Source organism: Microcebus murinus, chromosome 10 (genome assembly GCF_040939455.1).
Source record: "Microcebus murinus isolate Inina chromosome 10, M.murinus_Inina_mat1.0, whole genome shotgun sequence".
Taxonomy (NCBI): Eukaryota; Metazoa; Chordata; class Mammalia; order Primates; family Cheirogaleidae; genus Microcebus; species Microcebus murinus.
Window position 1 is genome coordinate 68777320 of NC_134113.1, and position 15539 is coordinate 68792858.

The following is a 15539-nucleotide window of genomic DNA, read 5'->3' on the forward strand; positions in this document are numbered from 1 at the left end:
AGCTGTCCAGGCAGAGGGAACAGCTGCAACAAAGCTGCTTTGATGGGATGGTGCTGGGTGTGTCCAGCGCAGCCCGTTCTCACTCCCCTCCTCATCCCAGTCCTCCCCTGGTGGATGACCCTCACCTCCGCACTCCTCCCCTTCAGCAGCTCACCGCCCTGAGCCTTGCCTGACCTTCTCTGAAGTTCTAAACTTTAATATGTCACCTTGGCCTCAATCTGGCCATTAGCTCACCCATCTCCTTTCTCCCACTATACCCATTTTTCTTCCTGAAGACCCGATAGTTCCTGACGTCCTCCTTTCCTCAGTCTATTGGGGTGATCCACTGTCCATTCCCACCTCTCTCCAACTTAGATTTTATCAAGCACAGACAGCACAGTGTCGTGCTGGGAGTGTGGCCTCAGGAGCCAGACTGCCGGGGCTCAAATCCCAGCCAGCCATTAACTCTGTGCGCCTCAGGTTCCATAAGCACAGCTACCTCTGCCTTTGCTGTGGTAGGATTAAGTGACCCAATGCACACACAGTGCTTAGGAAAGTGACAGCCCTCGGAGTAAGCATTTGATAAGGATTCTCATAGTAATTATTATGCTCTCCCAGCAACACTGAGCATCCTTGACTCAAGTTCTTCTTCTGTTGAGCCTTCCCTGGAAATCTCAGTCTCTGGCTCAATCTAATCATCTATTTTCTCTGCTCTTAGTCCTCAGCAGCTGCGAGATCTCCTGAAACAAAGAACCAAACTACTGTACCAGGCAGGTTGGTGTTGCTGTCAACTTCAAGCTTCCAGACTTGGCATGGTCCACCACCTCACCTGAACGTCCTCTTCCGTGCTTCTGATTGGTTTTTCTCACTCATGCCCCCTCCCCATATGCTACTCTAAACCATCCTTCTTTGCAGCCCCCAGAGCTGCTCACCCTTTCGCCCTTGCTTGACAGTTCTTAGGTGCACTCCCTCAACACAGCTGAAAATGTACTTGCATTCTCACATCCTTGCCTTCAAACTTATATGAAGAGCTCTTCTACCTTCTGTCCTGGACTGGTTATATACTTATGCTCTAGAAAACTCCCCCTGCTCATTCCTTTGAGACCTGATTCCACCTATTATCTTTTCTCTCCCTTATTCGTTTCTGGCTCCAAACATACATCTCTCCAAGCTTAATAAAACAAAACAAAACAACAGCCCTCTGAACTCTGAGTCCCCCTCTATCTGTTGTCCCTTCTTTCTTTACAGCTAAATCTCTTGGCCTTGCAAATGTCTTTTGGGGGAAATTGACCCTGGTTAAGAACTACTGAGTAGAACATATAAGGCAATATAAAATAGAGCAACAAATACATAGCTAAATGTACCACTAAAACATACTTCTCTTCTCAAAGAGGAGCTCACAGTGACCTTCAATCTCTTTCATCCATTCACTGCATTTTTCCTCTTCCAAAACCCAGTTCCTACACAGCCAACAAGCAGAGCTTCTGTGTGCTTCTCATGCTCCACTCATGCTCAGATCACTGTAACCCAACTTCTGCCCCTGCTCCCCTGGATTTATGCTGGCAATGTTTTTCTTCCAAAGGACAATTCTTGCTTTCTGTTACTTGAATTCTCCATAGCACTTCTAAGCTGTTGATCATGACCTCTGCCTTGAAACTCTTCCTTTGGCTTCCAAAATGCTCCCTTTCTTTTGGTTCTCCTCCACTTCTCATACTGCATCTTCTTTATCTCCTGTGCCAGCAGCATCTTTCCCCTTTAAATATTGGTATTCCCCAGACAGAATCCCCTCCTAAGTCCCCTTTCCCTAGTGGTCTCCCTTTTTCTAATGACTTTAACAATCACTGACATGTGGGTCGCCCCTTGGTCCCGCTCTCTGGCCCAGACCTCCAATCCTTGGCTCCGGGAGGTACTGCCTGTGCTCTCGTGGACACTTCCTTCTGCATTCCAGTGGCAACACACATTCAGCAAGTCTGTTCTTATCTTCCTCTTGCCTATTTGGCTATGAGCTCCTTGAGGATATTGATCCTTTCTATTTTCTCTCTCAATGATCCGAACATAACTGGTGCTCCATAACTGTCTTTTGAATTAAGGAAGGGACGTGCTTTTTTTTTTTTTCCTCTAGTATTGGCAGTGGATTTGCTAACTCATCTCAAAAATAGAATTCTTTTTGCTCTCCCCAAATTTCTACTTTTCCATTCCTCTTCTCGATGCTGTCTACAAAGTTGCTTCCCCTCACAGCTCAGGGGTCATCCGTGGTCATCCCTCTCCCTCATCTTCCATATGCAATCCCTAAGCAGGTGCTGCTAGCCCACTCCAACCACGTCCTAAGATCTGCTATCTGCCCCCACCTCTAGCGCTACCATCGTGCCCAGCTACCACCATCCCTTACCTGTCCAACCACCACCATCTCCTAACTGGTTTTCTGCTTCTATTATTTTTACCCTTATATTCCAGAAGGATCTTTCTAAAACATTCATCAGATTATCTCCCTCCCCTGCATAAAATGCTCCATGGCTTCACCACACTCAGAATATAAATAATCTAAATTTCTCACCAGGGCACCGTATTACTTGATGTCTTCCAACCTTTCCTGCTCCATCTCCAAGTCCAAACCCACCCCCAAACTCATCCCCACTCCAAATCCCCTCAGATGCTCCAGCAGCAGCCCTTGCTGCTGTCTCTCCACCAAACTGATTACTCTGGCTTGGAGTCCTTGCCCTGCCTGCGCCCTCTGCCCAGGCGCCCTCCTCCTAGAGCCCTGTATGGCAGACTCTCCAAGCTTCACATCTCTGCTCAAATGTCACCTCCTTACAGCCTCACCCTACAAAAATAGCTCCCCACAGCCATACCCAACCCTCTATCCTGCTTTATTTTCCTCAGGGCACTTATTATTATCTAAATTTACATTTGCTAATTTTTAAATTAACTTTTTATGCTGTTATAATATAATGTAAGCTGTTTTTTCTTTCCTGTCTATTGTTACATCTCCACTGTATAAGGAAGTGACTGGCCCACAGTAAATACTCAGCAAATATTTGCTGAAATAATGCGATCCCTGTGTCCACAAGCATCTCTTTATTGACTGGAAAAGGTTCTTGGGTCTATGGGTAGTATTTCACTGTGTGAAGGCAATGTTCTTAAATGGAAACTAACACCCACCTCTGAAGTCTACACAGCTCTTGGCTACTGATGGAGACTCCCTCTATGATCAAAGTCCAGCCAGGCTCCTCTGGGACCTCTTCTTCACTAGTCCTGATACTCAGCCTGAGAGTCCAGATTTAGCAAGAATCTTGCTGAATCAGTTTAGTGAGATCTTCCCAACCTTTGATATCTAATCAAGTTCCTCACTGCCATCTCCCATCCTCGATATAGAATAAAGTTTTTTTTAGTTATTTTCCACCCAATGACTCCTTCATCCTCACCTTGCCCATTGGCTATAAATTCCCTGACACCTTGGCTATATATTTGGAGTTCAGTTCAATTTCTTTCTCCTGCAATTGTCTTTCTCTACAATAGTCTCTAATAAAGTCTTCTTTATCATTTTTCACAAGTATCTGGTGCAATTTCTCTGTAACATTAAAAACTAAATATTTATCTACTGGGCTTATCTAAATACACCCAATATATTTTCATTGCTCTCTAAAGAACTTTCATGTGTTCTTTGCCATGGGAAGGGTCAAAGAGCCTTTCCTTGTCTCTGTGGCTGAAGAATATGGTTTCTGTAGCATATAGAAGAAAGTCAGAAAAAATAAAGGCCATATGATTTTTTTTTATCACTGCTCTAGTGGCTATCACTTATTCAATTTGTCACGTTTATTTTCAGTTGTTCTTGTGGTGACATTTTAATGAATAATACAAAAACAATGCTCAATTCAAAATGACACCCCAAACCTCCTAAGCAAAAGCATGATCAGTATATTAAAAAAATAGTTCCCCCCTCTGCCACGTAACCAACATAATTCACATGCAGCCCATTCCCGATTCTGCTGCTAACTTGAGATTATATGATTATACCTGCAACATCGAACTCGATTTCCAGCGTGACTTTGCTAGTGATGGAAGAGTCTCGGAGGAGCTGATTGGCTTCCTCGAAGGTGCTGTCCTCAGTTGGAATCCCATTGATGGCCATCACTCTGTCTCCAATCTGTAGCACCCCACATCTAATTTACAACCACATGTTAGCAGTTGTAGATAGAGTTAATAATCATCAAGTTGAGCTTGCCAAATCTACCTTGTTTGATCCTTGCAAAACAGCATAATAATTTGGTCTTACGTATGCAATGCTGTGAGCATCATTATTAGGTCAACTTCCATGTCTTATATACCATTGCATTTCACGGTTACAATTGTGAGCAAGGGAATCATGAAGTATCCCAGAGACATAATTAATAATTCATAACCATGATATTGTTAGAATCTGATCTGAGCCAATATATAGTACTGATGAATGTACATTCCCCTGTGGCAGAGAAATTATTAAAGTTTGAACTTCAGATATGTTTTCTACGTATTTTCTCCTTTCTGGTTAATACAGCCTCTAGTCCCCTGACGGACAAAATCTGCTAGATAAAGGCATCCATGCTCGCTATTCTTCTCAGACCTGATCAAGAACATAACATTTTATTGTCAGAAGAGTTCATTACATCTTGCATTTCCTGCATTGAGCAATGTTCTATAATTTATTAGCCATTCAAAGACAGCAGGCACCAGAAATGCAGAGCACACGACGATGTGAAGGAAAGCGTCTTACCTCTCTGCTGGGCTGTCAGCTTCAATGTAGGAAATCAGAGGTGGAGAGGAGAGTGTCTCCGTGGCAAACACACTGCCCTGCAGCTGAATCCCAAATCCTGTGACAGGGTCTGCTGTCAGCACAACCTCTGTGGTTTCCGTGTGAACAACCTGCCCAGCCAATCCCACTGTGCTAGAGGCTAAAGACACTAAAGGAACAAACAAGAAAAAGAATGACTGTAGGTTGGAGCAAACACCAGGAATACCACCAGTTACAAAATAGATTGTGTCTCTGAACAAAACTCGATGGTGGGAGGTTAAATTCTGGTCTTCTAGAAAAAAGTTTAGCCAGAGTTGAACAAGATAAACAAATTGCCCAATGTTTGCCACATTTCAGTCATAACACCAGTGTTTCCCCCTCCATGTCCCCACTCCTTAAACCAGAGACCACTGTAGGAAGAGGATGGCCTTGGGGTCAGGGTACGTGGGTTCCAGTCTCAGCTCCACCTCTGAGCGCCAGCCGGAGGACCTTGGAGTGGGCTATTTCACCTGTGTGTGTTTGTACCCTATCTAAGAAAAAGGGAGCTGGGCTAGCTGGTCTTCTGTTTTTTTTTTCCACTTTAGCCATCTGCATCTGGGCTTTGGTGACTTAAACAATCTGACCTTCAGCTTTGAAGAAACAATTAATCTAAGTCTGTCCCTGGACTGCTGAGGCTGTGCTGGTCGCCGCCCTTAATCTAGCACTGGGTTGGCATGATGGAGTCATTTAAACTCTGCATATGCCTCCTGCCCCCAAATTTGGTCTTTCAGCTCTTTTCCCTTCCCACTGGTTGTCCAGCCTACTTCGCCACCTCCTGTTTCATTCATTTCTCTGATATTCCTTGAATCCTCCAGGCAGACATCTTTGTCTTATTTCCATCCCCAACCCAGGTCATGAAAGGGCTGTCCCGCTCCTGGAGTCCCCTCTCTCTGCCCTGCCCCCAGGAGCCGGGCCACCTGTGCTTTCTGTGAGCAGGGTCTCTGCCTGCAGGGTCCAATGCTGAACTGTCACTTCCTCCAAAAAGGGTCTTCTGCCTGCCTTATGTTAATTGAAGCCTGAAGACATCATATACTTCACAACCCTCTCCAACCAGAAGCCATTCTTTCACTGCCCCACAAGGGGCAAGAGAGGTGTACAGCACTCCTTGCTCCTCACATGCGGTGCTTTAACTCAAATTGCTCCTATTTAGAGTCCCATTGTTCTGTACTTATTTCTGCTTTGTCTCATCTTCCAATGCATAGTCTACTTTTTCAAAACTCCCCCCTTTTTCTTCACCAAATATAGGACTTGGCTCTTGGTCTACCTTCTTTCACCTGTAGCTTTCTCCGGTCCTCTGCGTCTTTGACATCATGGTGATAACCTTCTAACAGGCTGGCTTTAGGGCTCTTCAGCTGTCTCAATACCAGGTCCTAGCAATCCACCCCACTTCTACTCTCTGCCAGCAGAGCTCTGTGCTGGACCCCATCTTCCTTGCAAATGGATGCATCTCCAAGATCCAACATCTGAACCCCCTTGCTGATCACCTACCCCTCATTAGCTACCCTCCCTGCTTCCTACAACCTAATTTCCCCCTCTTTATGACTTGGAGTCCCATTCCCTCTCATGTGTCTCCTAGTCTACTGGATTTCGAACAATATTGTTGGCAGCAGATTTTCCCCTCTTCAAATGAAAGCTTGTAAGGGTTGCTTTTGTATTCCAGATAAAAACAGAGCTACTATAGTTGAGAAGGTAGAAATGGGAGACCCCAGAGGCCTCCTTCTGGCCTCAGGTGGGAATTTGGGGAGTGGAATTGGAACGCTGCCATCGTCTTCACTCACCACCTATGCTGGTGTCACCCTCTCCACGCCACCTGCACCCCCGGTGACCGTCTCAATGATGTATCTGCTAGGATCAAATGTTGTTATACCTCATGAGATTTTCTATCCACTAACACTCTTTGGTAATGCCCAGTCAACTCCACTGTTGTTACTAAGTTGCCTAACGGGCTAGAGAAAGTCACCAGCAACTCACACTACTGCCTATTGGTCCTGGAATCCTTTGTCGTGCCATATTTTGGCACCTTATTTGCTTCCTCAAAGGATGTATCTCAATTGTTTCTATCCTAAGAAGGGTTAAACTTCACTTTTCACCTCATTTCCTGCAAAACTGAAAAGATCCAACCATTTGATAAGAGTTCCTTACACAACATTCTCCTCCAACTTAATTTCATTTCTCTGTTCTCTTTTTTCTTCCTCTTTAGGAGGATATGGCCTTCCTTCTATTTCCAGGCTCTCCTTTTAGTGTTTTTAATTCTATCCCTTTCCACCCTCTCTGTGATTTTGTGCCGTAAAACCTTCTCTCTTGCTGCTTTTCCAAACTTCCCTACTCACTCCTCTAGCTTTCTGCCCTCTGTCTATAGATTTGTACTCATTCGGAAAACTGCTTAAAATTTGGCTTCTGCCTCCATTCTTTACTGAAACTGCCTTCACTGAAGACTTCCTGATTGCCCAAATCAATGGTCTCATCTGCTCCAACTACTCTGACTGGCTCCATCCCTTTCTTTCTAAAATTGTCCTCTATGTACTGATGAAGCTTCGTTCTTTGTTTCTTACTTCTTCAGCCCCTGCCAGTTCTCTCAGTATGCCAGCCCATAGTTCTGTCCTAAGCCTCTTCTACTTTCATTCTTGCCCTCATTCATTCCCGACACATCTGCACTATGACCTATGTATGCAGCTTCTCAAATATTTCTCTGTCCTTTCAGTTAAGCTCCAGCGATGAATTTCCCTACTTGATGGGCATCCCATCCACAAAATGTGTCTTTGACTCCTCAAACTCAACATTTGCAAAACTGAGTTAATCATCTTCCCTTGCCATTGCCACTATTATCTCTGTGAACTGGACCGGCATGTTTATAGTCCTCCAGGCTTGAAATCTCAAAGTAGCCTTTGACTCACAACTTCCCTTGTCTCACGCCTTAATCGATTACTAAAGCCTTCAAGATGACCACTGAAATATATCTCGCATAAACCCTCTTTTCCTTTGTTACTTCAAAGCAAAGTACTTTGAAAGTACTTTGGGCTTTCATTACTTTTTTTTTTCAATTATGCTAACATACATATTTCTGGCTCCTCTCATGCCCAATGTTTTCTGTGCACTGTTGCCAGATGAATATTCCCTGATATGATAAGCCCCCAACTTACCTACTCGCCTGGAGTAGGGCCTCCTCGTCACTGGTAAACACTACTGTATAGACCTCCCACCAGTGTCCCTGCCTCTTGTCTTATGGTAACAGCCTCCACCTGCTGCCAGAGTAGCCTTTCTAATATGTAAAGGTCACCCCCAGTTTAGAATCTTCTAGTGGTTTCTGGTTTCTTACAGAACAAATTTTTCCATTCTAGCAGAGCACACAGGACCCTTCGCTAGTTCACTTTCTCCTGCCCATGCATCCTTGTGTTCCTCTGTGCTCCTTCCTCTGTGCCCTGCTTGGCTTGCACATTTTTGTGTCTTCGTATATACACTGTGCCCTCCATCCCTTCAGCCCTTGCCCAGAGTTTTCAATGTCCCTTTCCCTGCTTTATCCATGCAGAACTGGGTACTTTGTTCATTTCCACATTTTTCACACATGGTCCTATCTCAGTGTTTATCAGGTTTTTATTTGCCTGTCTGTCTTTCCACTTGACCTTGAAAGGTTGGGACTGGATCTTTTAATCTCTGAAATCCTGGCACCTGGAACATTCAGTAAATGCTGAATAAGTGGGGAATGAATCAGGTTTTGTGATGTCATCTACATTTTCCTTTTTGGAATCAACACTTCAGGTAGATGCTGCTGAATGACCATAAGGAACTGCGGACACCTCGTGTTTGAATCCTGTTAACCAGTGTGTGCTGACATCATGTTCAGGATTCGCATCTGCTCTGTCCTGTTCCAATCCACACATGGAAACTCTTCTGCCATGATAGATACTTGTAGCTGATAGGACAGGGGATGGTGAGGTGCATCATTTATCCAGGATGAATAAGGAAAAAAAATCTACTTTTCCTTAAGAAGCACCATGACCATTCTGTCTCAGCTGCATTAAGGTTAACACAGCCAGTGTCGGGGGAAAGGTAGCCTCCACCCCTTTTACAGGTGGTGGCCTACAGTGCCAAGGTCTGGCATATGGATTATCATATTGCATGTAATTCAGATAAAAAGTGCTTTGCTGATGTTGAATGCACTTTGCTTTCCAGATCATAGTTTTGCTACTAGTGGCATAAAACCACTAGAAGACACCATTTCCCATCCATCGGTAAGGACCTGCAGAGTGTGTTTCTTTCCATTTATTACTCACGGCAGACAGGAGTATAATTTTATAGCATAATTTATTTGGCAGGTTACGTCCACTTATCTTCTAGGTGAAGTTTTTTGGACTTCGGCAGGGACACTTTACTCTCTGTGACTCTATACTTTCACCCTCATAATTTTTCCATTTGAGATCGTAATTTGATAAAGATTTTTACACAACTTAGAGTTAAAAACTGTTTTTGAAACTTCTGTCAGCAGTTTGCCATCTTTACTAAGAAAGAACCAAGAAAAACAGGTCACTTTAATAGTAATAGGTGGGATTAGATTAGATACAGTGAAAACCTTCTTAAAGGATATTTTTTTTGGAACAAAGAAGACCGTTGAGGAAATTCATTTTCTAGAAGGTTTTGAAAATAGAAATAACTACTAATTCAATGTATCATTACATTTATAAGCTTTATCTGGAGGCAAATTGACTGGATAGAAATTATTAGGAGACTTAATTTAATATTTAAAATAAAGTTATGTATTATACATTGGTTTTAAAATTATATAAAGTTATAATGTATATTCTAAATGCAGGATTATATTAAATAATTTCAGATTTTACAATGAACTCTGAAAGTCCTCTGACATATTGGAATCTTTCCTTGGAAACGATAGCATTTCATTTGAAATTGTATGTATTGACTAGTCACATATATAAAAGTCTTGAAAATTACTGCCAGATAAATTGCAGATTTAAAGATGAGTCAAAAGAAAAAGCCACCAGGATTACTTGGAAGAGAAGGAGATGGGCTTAATTATCCTGCTTCATTAATGTGATCAACCAGCAAAAGAAAATGAAGGTGATTAATGAATTATAACCCTGTCATTTAAAAATCTGTGTGATGAATTCTCCCTCCAGTAGCAGATACTCCTGCAAGGTTTCCAGGCGGCACCAGGCTGCAAGCTACTGCCTCTGGCTTGGGGCTTGTCCACAACTACTCAAGGTGAAGATGGAAACGCCTCCATTGCAGACACTCCATGTTTGAATCCTGCTGACTGGTGTGTGCCGAGGTTGCGTTCAGGATTTGCGTCCTCTCTGCCCTGTTCCAATTCACACATGGAGGGTTCCATTCACAGTTCTTCAGGTTTGCAGGGAATGACTGTGTGTCTGTCAAATCTTGTCTTTCCTAGTGTAAGGAAGGGCAGGGAGAGCCAAAGGCAGCTCTTTGGCTCCAAAAGGTTAAAAGTCTGCTACATGTTTATTTAATTTACAAGGCTGTGAGATTTCCTATCAGATAAGAGAAGCATTTTAAAAGTAGAAAGAGCAAAGGGCCCCAAAGATTTATTTAATATAATGTGTTTTTATTCCTTGATCCTGTAATTTGAGACTTCCGTCTTGCTGAAGCGGTCCACACTAGCGCGTCCACCTGCTGGGGACCCAGAGATTGTGCATCATGGGATCGAGTTCAAAAGCACAGCAGAGGTGGCCATCAGCTCCTTTCTGCAAAGGAAGGGGCAGCTCTTAAGTTGTTCCCTTCCAGGGCTTGCTGCATGACTACTTACACAAGCTTACCATTAGCTGCCCTTATCCTCCATTCTTTTTTCCTACGTAGGTAGAAGGAACCAGAAAAGTTGTCACGTTTTTTCATTATCTTCCTTTCAGCTCTTTTCAATGTCAACCTCCCTAGTAGTAAGTGATGATGACAAAAGAAGCAAAGATCCTTCCAGAAATGTGTTCTATCTTCTATTCTTGGCTGCAGTTCAGGCAGACTGAGAACAGACAGAGTCTCCGCACTGGCCCTGTGTACAGGAGCAGGAAGCAGAAAGCAGGGGAAACTAGCTGGATCCCTTGCTCAGACATGCTGCCATGACCGGGATGTGACGGGGCTCTGGAATGAGCCTTGGCCTCTGCAGCAGGAAAAGGGGCAGCCCAGGAAGTGGAGGAATAGCCAGCAAGATTCCGGAGAGGGCTGCCTCTATGACACGGCTCTGCAACCCTCCCAGGGCTTTGTGACGCTCCTCAAAACCTAGCGCTGGATGTGTTAGTCGTTCTCCTGTGAAACAAACACGGCACCCTCCTGTTTTAGTACATGTGGCATGTTGTTTCAGACGTCCTGTATTTTCCCCTTTGGTCAATGACACGGAATGTTTTAATATTCATCTGAGAAGATTTCATTCTTTTTTGGGCATGTTTTTCCTTTGTAATGGAAACATGTGAGAATTTTCTGTTTTGCAAGCTCTGGTCTCAACTCATCGCCAGTACAGCAAAGAGACTTTTTATTATATTCGTGACTTTTGCCATGATTCACCATCCATACAAATGGCCTGGTTGCTATAGAAACATACGCATTAGAAAGGGGGCAGTAAACGGTGGCACAGAATAAAGACATAAATAAAGTGGTGGAAATAAACCACGGTATAGAGAAAGTGGCAATAAAACTTTTATTATTGGTTATTCGGGAAGACCTTTACATCTAATGTGGCCATACTAAGTTTAAGCAATAAATAAAAGAAAAGAAATTCTCAATTTTTTTGAAAATTTAGAATTCTATAATTTTTTTCCAGTCTTTTTGAAGTGGGAATAAATGCTCCTGCCATTTTGGACTTTATTGTCTGATTAAAATACAAAATGTACGATCTTCTGAGACACGCTTGTAAACATTCTGGTATGTATGTTATCAGTGGTGCTATAGTGGCTAATGTCTACAGCAAACACAAACAACTGGAAATTTCTTGAACCAGGTTTCTGTTTCTATTTCTACCAAGTTGGAGAATAGTGTGCTCATTCAAGAGAGAATTTGGAGTTGCTTATGCATATCAGTGACAGTGTGGCCTCAGCTTTGTTTCCTGCTACAAAATTTAAGATGTGTAAATATCAACCTGAGATAGCCAAACATATTATCACGCATTTGTATTCACTAATGGCCCTACTCATTATAGCAAGTCTTACCTAATACAAACAAATGGTTAGCCTTCCAAGCAGAATTACAAACATTCATAAGTTCGTTTTAATTGCTCTTTCCTGCTGAGGGCTGTTAGCCTGTTTCTGTCTGAGCTTTTTTGTGTGTGTGTGACGGGTCTTGCTCTGTCACCCAGGCTGGAGTGCAGTGGGCAGTGGTGCTGTCAGCTATGGGCACTGTACACAAAGTCATTATACATAATAAAAAATTTCATTTGTAAATATCCACCACCAACCCTGAAGGGAAGACGATGGAAGACTAGAGACCTACGTATTCATGTCAAAGTGTAATAACCATTGTGAAAAAGGACTAAATTTGATAGCAATGTCAAGAGATTTTCACACATGACCAATTCAGATTCAGGCATGTAATAAGTAATACAAACTATTCAAAATAGCTAAGAATTAGATAGAGCTTACTATTTATTTACCAGGTGTTGTTCTAACACACATATGTGTGCACACACACATAATCTCATATAATCTTCACAATTACCCGATGAAGTAAGGAGTATAATTATCCCTATTTTCAGGCAAGGCATAGAGAGATTAGGAAACTTACTCAAGGTCCTACAGCTAGAAAGTGACGCTGTTGGGATGAGAACCCAGGCAGCCTAGCTCCAGAGGCAAGGCTCCTAATCAGTTCACTGTACTGCCTTCAACGGGTTTCTTCCAAGAGTAAATAATTCATTCTAGTGTCAGCAAAAACAATATGGGACTCTAGAATCTCTTTGTTCTTATTTTGACTAAACTCAATCTTCCTCTATTTGCCTAACTCCAAATTTACCATCATTTTCATATACAAAATATGGCAAATCTCTTTCTATCTTTCTCTATATGCAAGTCAAAAACCACGTACATATCACAATGGTGACCCTGTGTTTTGCAATAAGATTTCTTTTTTTTTTTTTTTTTTGAGACAGAGTCTCGCTTTGTTGCCCAGGCTGGAGTGAGTGCCGTGGCGTCAGCCTAGCTCACAGCAACCTCAAACTCCTGGGCTCGAGTGATCCTTCTGCCTCAGCCTCCCGGGTAGCTGGGACTACAGGCATGCGCCACCATGCCCGGCTAATATTTTTTTTTTTTATATATATATCAGTTGGCCAATTAATTTCTTTCTATTTGTAGTAGAGACGGGGTCTCGCTCTTGCTCAGGCTGGTTTTGAACTCCTGACCTTGAGCAATCCGCCCGCCTCGGCCTCCCAAGAGCTAGGATTACAGGCGTGAGCCACAGCGCCCGGCCTGCAATAGGATTTCTTTGTAAGGAATCTTTAGGTTCCTGTAACATGGAGATACTACTTCCCAGAGTGGGTGACAGGGGGTGTCCTGCCCTGACGGTGGCACTGAGGAGGTGGGAGACAGACCCCCCTGGGGAGATAAATCTCTGGCAAACAAGCTGAAGAGCCAATATGGCCACACCAGCCATGAAGTATCCGGGTTTGGTTTTATTTAGGTAACTTAAGGGTGTTTCTTATTTTTATTCCCATGGTAAGCAAAGGAAGAAGTCTCCTTTTCTTTAAGTTTATTTACAGGAATTACAATCACAGCCACCAAAAGGGATACAGGACAAGAAATACACCTCTCTAGACTATGAATGGATCTGGCTGGAAAGGTAGGTGTTTTCCTCCTCCAAAAGTTACGAGATTATGATTAGAGATTATGATCTTCTTCAACAGGGAAGACAAATTTAGGAGAGATTTGCATTTCTTTCTTTCTTTATTTTTTTTTTTTGGGAGACAGAGTCTCACTCTTGTTGTCCTGGCTAGAGTGCCGTGGCATCAGCCTAGCTCACAGCAACCTCAAACTCCTGGGCTCAAGCAATCCTCCTGCCTCAGCCTCCCGAGTAGCTGGGACTATAGGCATGTGTCACCATGCCTGGCTAATTTTTTTTCTATATATTTTTAGTTGGCCAATTCATTTCTTTCTATTTTTAGTAGAGACGGGGTCTCGCTCTTGCTCAGGCTGGTCTCGAACTCCTGAGCTCAAATGATCCACCTGCCTCAGCTTAATCCTAGAGTGCTAGGATTAAGCCCAGCCTGTGTTTCTTTCTTTTTGAGGTATTCAATAATACTTTTTCTCTTTACACATACAACCAACTATCCCAAACAAGTAGCCAACTATACTTTACTAGTCTTGCTTAGTTTGTATGATGTTTGGCTGTCCAGATCATATTTGCAAGAATCGTCATTGAAATTCCTAGATTTTAGGAGGCTTGCTGTAAAGATGAGCATCCTTCCAACCTTCTTAAGGCTGGAGGGGGTAACGAGAATTATATGTTAGATCAGTGATTATCAGTAGGGTACCTTCCTGGGAAAAGTATTGGAATCTTGGAGAATGAGGTAGAGTTTGAAAAGGAATGTTTGAATTTATCATTGCTTCTTTGGGGGGGGGGTTATAAAATATAATTTACTATGAAATTTATAATAACGTTAAATGAATACATGAGATTCTTATATTTATCAAAAGGGGGTGGCATAGTTTTCACAAAATTGCTTTAGAGTGAATAAAGAAACTAAGAACAAAGGTTTCATGTCCAAAGCTACCCAGAATATAAAAAAGGAGTCTTAAGAGGAAAAAAATCACATCTTTGCTTATGTTATGACATCAAAAGAGCAAGAAAAAAAAATCTCAAAAATAAAAAGTTGTAGGCAAAGGTAGTGTGAACTAATTCAGTCTGAAGTTACATTCAAGTGCAACCATTACACTATAGAAAATGGGCATCATGTCAATAGATCAGATCTACCTCATCAATCAGGCCCCGTGAAACACTCTTCCCTTAGGTTTCAGGATTTCCAAGACATTCTCTCTGGGCCAAATGCCACTGGCTGATATTTTACTTACACGAGCTCTTGAAGTCTTTCTTTTTCAGTCTCCTCCTCATCATGGTCCCACGCGGGCTGGTGGAGTAGAGGCTTCGAGGTAAAGTGCCCATGTTCAGGGAACTCAGGCTGTACGCACTCATGGAGGTAGGGGAGAAGGAGGAAGACACCAGGGCTGCTGTAAGAGAGTGAAGGCGTGGCACAGAGCATCCTCAGGTGGGGCGTGAGCCTGCCACATGTGCCAGCCAGCAACGATCCAGACAAACACACAGGATGAACAGCGATGGCTGGCAAGTACCCCACCCAGACAGACACCAGGCTCAGGAGCACGAGAAAGCAGTTTAGCATCTCAGAGTTACAAGATCCTGTAAATGCTGAGGAGCAGCGAGGTTCTTGTAAGCACATAGGATCACAAAGAGACTCTATGAGTTTTGCTTTAGTAAAACAAAACAAACCCCCAAAAACATTAAAACATGTTTCTCCATGAACAACTCAATGCGTCATACATAATCTCATTTTCATAGACATTTTCTGACATGAATTTTATAAGTGATTCCACAAACACAAAGAAGATCTGAGAACATTGTACTTGATATAATATTCTCAACTGTTGTTTCCTGAGCCACATATAAAGCATTCTGAACATTTATGCCTTTTCTAACAACACATGCTTTCTGATGGAAAAAAAAAAAAAAGACTTAGGAGATGATGGAAATGGTAAGTAGCTACTACATTTGAAAAAAAAAAAAAAAGCATACAATACCC

General features: G+C 42.7%; 1 protein-coding gene across 9 annotated transcripts in view; it reads right to left on the bottom strand.

The window, feature by feature from the left end:
• Positions 1–15539, bottom strand: part of GRIP1 (glutamate receptor interacting protein 1) — a 617604-nt gene that overhangs the window by 65878 nt on the left and 536187 nt on the right. For all 9 annotated transcript variants that reach the window (XM_076007469.1, XM_076007466.1, XM_076007468.1 and 6 more), the window contains 3 exons: positions 14797–14952; positions 4730–4916; positions 3994–4139 (listed from right to left, as the gene is read on the bottom strand). In XM_076007469.1, the coding sequence (XP_075863584.1) occupies positions 3994–4139; positions 4730–4916; positions 14797–14952 (489 nt within the window). The remainder of the gene's footprint in view (positions 1–3993; positions 4140–4729; positions 4917–14796; positions 14953–15539) is intronic.